The sequence below is a fragment of the Melanaphis sacchari genome, unplaced genomic scaffold (genome assembly GCF_002803265.2).
Source record: "Melanaphis sacchari strain LSU unplaced genomic scaffold, SCAv2.0 Contig27_pilon_pilon, whole genome shotgun sequence".
Taxonomy (NCBI): domain Eukaryota; kingdom Metazoa; phylum Arthropoda; class Insecta; order Hemiptera; family Aphididae; genus Melanaphis; species Melanaphis sacchari.
The window spans coordinates 2,972,767-2,979,497 of NW_020271152.1; the positions used below are offsets into that span (position 1 = coordinate 2,972,767).

General features: G+C 24.0%; 1 protein-coding gene across 1 annotated transcript; it reads right to left on the reverse strand.

The window, feature by feature from the left end:
- Nucleotides 1-4,755: 4,755 nt before the first annotated feature.
- Nucleotides 4,756-5,319, reverse strand: LOC112595516. Its single transcript, XM_025340766.1, has 2 exons — nt 5,176-5,319; nt 4,756-4,968 (listed from the first exon to the last, which is right to left on the reverse strand). The coding sequence occupies exons 1-2, from the start codon at nt 5,317-5,319 to the stop codon at nt 4,756-4,758; spliced, it is 357 nt and encodes a 118-aa protein (XP_025196551.1).
- Between the last annotated feature and the right edge of the window lie 1,412 nt (nt 5,320-6,731).

The following is a 6,731-nucleotide window of genomic DNA, read 5'->3' on the forward strand; positions in this document are numbered from 1 at the left end:
TATTGATTCATTATTATTTGTATGTGTATATCTTCCGCGAATACTAGAAAAACAATGATATTATATACGTTACAACTTATAAAGTAAGTATTAAACATGATGCTTATATGTTATTTGAAAAGTTATTTTTCTTTTGTTAAAATTTGACCGTTTAAACGAATTTTGGAGCATGATATATCAAAAACATTAATAAATTTCTTAAAAAGTCACCTATACGTTAAACATATAATATATATATATCATTATCAATATATTTATGTTATAAATCATCTACTAGATAAGCATGATATTATACATCTTGTGGGTTATGGTTGTACCTATATATCATTTATTAAAATATGATTTTCACATATAATTTTTACATAGAGGGGTTTTATCAACTGCAATATAATATATAGTTTGGTACACATGCAGTGATTTTATTTACCATACTCGTATATTCAATTTAAATACTTTTTTTAGAATAAACTGTAGGATGAAAAAACGAGGATCATATCGTCTTCACCAATAAAATATTTGCATTTTAAACGTACCTTTATCAACATATTATATACATATGCGATGCATAACAGCATTAGTATAAAATATATCTACATTTAGGGGATACGTATTTTTTTCAAATACTTATTACATTTGGAAAATTTTTTTTTTTTAAGGACTTTATACCCTACCAGATTTGTTATAGTATTTATTGATATTTAATCAAGTTCACGTCTACATTTCTGGAAAATGTACGTAAGGTCTTTCAATATACGCGATAGAAACATATAAGAAAAAAAGACATAAAAGCCAAGTAACATATTATATTATATATTAAATAATATTAAAGAAGAAGAATTAATACTTAATTATGATTTTTTTTTTTTTAGTATGAATCAACGTTAAACCTTTAAAATATAAGTATTATTATTTATGAGCAGTAGAAAAATATCTTGAATTTTCAATTTAACAAAAAAAATTTTCATTTAATAATTAATAATAAAAAAAGAGAGATTTTATTTGAAAAACAGACTTTGTATTACTTCAGTATGACGTATGTTTGTATTTCAGTTTTAAAAAAAATTCGTTTGTCAGTAATATGTTCACTTATAAGTAATTTTCGCTCAGGTTGATGAGATTTTTATAAAAGTTTACTAAAATATTTTAATTTAAATTGTATATTTTATTTGTCTTAACTGATTTAATGAAATATAAGAAACATTATCTTTATCCAAAAGTACGTATTATTCCTCTGTTTTAGTTTAAATAATTCGCTGTGGAAAATGTAAGCTTTCACTTGTTATGTTCGTTGAAATAATTATTGAGTCACTTTTTTCACAGTTAAAAATATTATGTGTGGAATTTTGGAAGCAACAGTGAGTTCCAAATTTCAATAACTTCATTTTTTAGAAATATGTAATATATTTTTTTTTTTTTCATTAAATGCAGATCAAACAATAAAGTAAAAAGATTTTTGCTTATGCCATTAAAATTTGGCCAACGTAGGTAACATAGATATTATGTTTATTGTTTATATTATTATATTTTCTTCACTGTAATCGATCAGTATATATTGTGAGTGTGCTGTGAAAGGCAGGAGTGGGAAAACAAGCATTGACCATTTGAGATACATTTCAAGTTTATGATTGGTCTATGTAGTATGTAAATTATCACATGATTAGAATAGTGCAATATTGTCTTTCTAATCTGTAAATTTAACTAAATAGTATATAAAAAAAGTTTAAGTGATAAAAATAAAACTAAGAAATATGTGAAGTTTGATACTATCAAAACTTTTTGTAAGATATATTAAATACGATTTTGTCTACCTAGAAAATATTATATTATATACTACTTACGCTCTAAAAATTTAAAACTATTTGTTCTATAGGTATCTACTTATATTCGCGACCCCACAATATACACTGGTTATATAGGTATATATATATATACGCACTACACACATCGCTGTTTATAGAGGACAAAACCTTACGTTTTGTACACACACATAAAATTTATATAGTTGTGTATGGATACCAAAAAGTTTGTTATTATTTTTTTTACAGCGATGATCACAAAAATAATAAAAAAACAGACTGGTCAACACGGGATACTACAAGTACGAGTATAATAAAATATACATTGTGTACAGTTTCGGTTTAGATTATAAGACACATGTCTATATATTATGGGTACAAGGTGATTTAGCAAGCATGTTCACCTCTTCATGTACGAGTATTACTTAAAGAATATCTAGTGGAAATACAACTTTTTATTTTTAAAATAAGAATTCCCGTTTTTATTGTTAATTATTAAGTGGATAATTTTTTTGAAAATTTTTATATGTATATAACACACAATTATTATAATATTTATGTATATAAAAAATCGTAATCCTTAAAAATGGTTTTGTAAAAATATAAATAGATTTAATATTAGATCTAGTAGTAATTATGCTTAGATCATTTTTATAAACTATAAATATTTTTAGAGTTTTAAGAATTACTAAAAATTTTAAATAACCATGTCTCCTATAATATTTTTGAAATTTACTATCATGGACCTTCTTTTAGACTTGGTATATAAGTTAAATAATTCAAAAACTACTAGTTTGAATTTTAATTTTGATCCATAAAAAAAAAATATTATTATTATTATTTAAAAAAAATTATTCATTAAGTAAAATTTTCTGTATTAAAGGGGGAATACTTAAATAGTACAAAGAATTTTTTTTTAGTTTTTAAGTATATTTAAAAGTTCCAAAAACTAGATTTTAAATAACTGTATTATTGAAGAAGAAAAGGGGATGAGTATACTCGGTGAGTCACTCTGTATATTATTATGTATATATGTATTATGTACTTACCTTTTTATATCAGCACTTCACGTCAATGTGCGACGATCTCGACTTACACAATATATATGCACAGTAAGAATGATGGTCATCTGAAAAACAACACACACATAATATATGGGTGGCTCTGTTATATTATACATATATACAATATGTATAATATTTGAATCTTATTATGTAGGTACAAAACGAATTTTGTGTGTACATAAAATATTATTTGTAAGTATATCTATATAATGTTATCAACACTCTGAGCCTACTTGAGCTCATTAGACACCGTATACCAATAAATACCTATATTTCATTTTTGACAATGCAATTTTATTTTGTATATACTGTTAAATATTATTAGATATTATTGTTATATTCGTTTCCTCCACGTAGGTGATACACACGATGATACGTATACCTACCTATTTCTATAGTCAGTAGCGATGTGTTGATACAGAAATAAGGATTAAATTTGTAGATTATATTAATATATCATCAGAAATAGAATAGTGAATTAGACACACTTTAAGATTACTTGTTATAAATGAAAATAGCTGTTTTAGACTCACACAAAGTATCAGGATGTTTTTTAAATGATTTTATATTAGACTGTTTTATTAATGAAAAATAAAAATATGCTACGGTTATGTTTGACTGATAATTACACAAATGAAAAGAGTTTATTTCCATTTCAATATTGGGTTACTATGTCGGCGAGTTTGACAAGAACCACTAATATCCGACCATTTTTTTTTATAATTTTTTCAAATTTTATGTAATAGTTTGGAATATAAACGTTTTTAGATGAAATAACATTTAATTATTATAACAAAAGTTATTTAGTTGGATTTTTCTAATTGTAAATTTTAAAGAAAACTGTACAGACCAAAAATGAAATGGTAAGTTTTGGCTAAAATATAGAGGCCATTTGTTTCACCGGAATGTTAAATTTTTTGGCATAAATTACCCTATACAGTGTATTATATTATTATTATTTTATTAATACGTAAATAATGTCTATGCAAATACTCGAGATTCAATCTTACTAATTCAGTGCAATATTATGCTAATCTAAATAATTAATATGATATTGTTATTAATCAAAGCTTACTGCATGGTATTATATAGTTTGTAGTTTTCAAGTGTTTTTCTATACTTAGTAGTTGGTACATATTGTGAAATAATACTGTTAATTTTTATAATAGGTGATTATCACTTCGATATTATATATTATTTGAGATTTTGAGAATATAATTAATCAATAATAGTTAATTAATAATTTTTTATAGAATTGTCATGAACAATTACGTAAGAAAATATATAACTAGAACTTTAAATTGAATTATCTCATCGTGCAATTTAGAAACTATAAATTATATTAATTGAAATAAACGTGAAAAACATTTGACAGGAATCATGCTGGTTAATCGATAAAACATCATACCTAATACTAATTATGAAAGTACTAAATTTATTATAATATCTAATGCAGACACGTAGGTATACAGAGAACTTATTAGTGAGTAGACGGGAAGAGATAAATCATAGTCGATTTAATTCGAAATTGAAAGTTATTATAATATATAAACAAAAACTGTTTTGTATAATATTTCGGGAGTTGTTTGTTTCTCAAACTCCACCTGTAAATGTTTTTTTACCTAATGAACAATAATAATAATTAATAACGTATAATTTTATTGTATAGTGTATAATATACTATATTAAACAACTACTGTACGTATTTAACAGTAGTTTCAGTATCATTTGTATGTGTTATTTAATTTTATTATTATCTTTATATTATATATTATATTCGTGTTAATTGATTGCAGCTACAAAAATATTTTAATAATAATAATAATAAAAAAATTGATTTACTAAGTATAACTATAGTATAAGTGCAACTGTCGCTTAAATTTGATATTAATATTTTAAGAAGAATTGTACAGCACATTGAATCCTGCGTAAGCAGACCTCATCGTGACTGTAAATGTGAGCAGCGAAGCTGTGTACTTGGTGATGCCCATCGTGGTTAATTGTAACGGTTTTTGTGTTCTCAGAATAATTAGAAAACCGACTCGGGCCAACTTGAGATCCTTGCATTTCACTAGTTTGAAATAGACGCAATCCCCAAATTGTTTGTTCTGTAATGTTATTAAATTCTATAATTATCTTTATTCTATAATAGTTCTTCTTTGCTAATATAAATTAAAATAGATTGACAACATGTCAATTTATTTTAATTTAATTGTCGGCTAAATAAATCTAATTTTTCGATACATGGATTTCATTGGATAATTTATAATTATTTATTTATTTATTTATTTATTTATTTATTTATTTATACCTACCATCATCGAAAATTGTTCGCCAATCAAGCAGTAGAAGAAAAATTGAGAAATCACTATAATGAGAAGAGACATCATTTTTATATGAAACGCTGAAAAACCATTTGCCATTAATACGCTGCTTGCACATAAACATGTCATTACCATGACATATACGATGTCGACAAGGAACAACAAATTAAAATACGATTTAAAATGATTGAAGTATCTAAATGGAAAAAATAAATATTTTAAACAATAAGCTATTTAACTTACTAATAAAAATGTATTTAATATAACTAATTAATAATTAAATAAAACAATAAAGTTGTATTTTTAAATAGAAATTTACGTTAGAAATATTTGGAAATTAAATTTATAAAGAAAGAATAATATTTGCTTAACCGTAAATTTTTAAAATAATTCAGGAGTATTAAAAACTTAAAATTGTTTATAATATTTAATTTGCAATTGTATAATGTTCTAAGAAAAAATAAAATGAAAACCTTTAAATATTGGTTATTCGTTCCAGTGCAGTACTGTAATTTTTATAATTATATGTTAGTGTTTTATTGATATGCCTATTATTGGTTATCCTGAAATTTTGTTTTTAATTTGTTTTAAAAATAGATTTCTTCAATACTATAGATTTCTAATTATTTTATAATTTATCTAATACTTTAAGTCTTATTTTAAGCTTCCTTGCTAACCCCCCGATTGTTATTTTTTTGGTAACACATATTATGTTTTTATTATTTTTACTTTATAAAATATACAATATATATTATTTTATCTTGTTTTTAATATTATATTTAATTTAATATTGTGATTTGTGAGTAATATTGGCTATTTTTGTAAAACATTTGCTTTTTTTTTTGTTTAACAATGTTTATAACTGAGATAGGTATAGAATCTATGTTTTTATATTGAATAAATTAATAATTATATTTGATGTACTCTAAATTAAAATAACAATTTTTAAACACTTATGTGTAAATGTATAGTAATATGTCTTGTAAATATTATCAAGAAGTACATGTGTATTTTTGACAGCTAACTATAACAGCTACACAAAGAATCGGTTGAGCACAAATAATAACAACCACGTTCATATTGGTATGCACTGTCGCTACGTATTGATGTATAGGTAGCTCAGGTGCATTGTTCTCCCGATAAATATTAAAAACCGCTACGATGTAATGCGAAAATGCTATACTTGCGTGGGCTTGCAAGTCTGATGTGTTATTTTAATTTTTCATCAGCTAGAGTACAAAATATTGTTGCTTATACAATAATTTAGGATAAAAAAGCTCATTCCGCATTACTATTCGTTCAACAGCCGTTGAAATATTCTCATTCGTTTATTGTTGTATTCCAAAAATAACTTTTTGATTAATGTGAAACAATGCATAAATATTAGTACGCATAGACGTATGAAAATAACGAATATACCCATTTTATTATTTTTTCGATTTTACCGGAGTGACAATTTGAGTTTTTTATATGTATGAAAAAAACGCCAAGTTTCTAATTTTGGTTTGGACAACTTCTATTTTTTTTATTCACAGAATGCACATTTA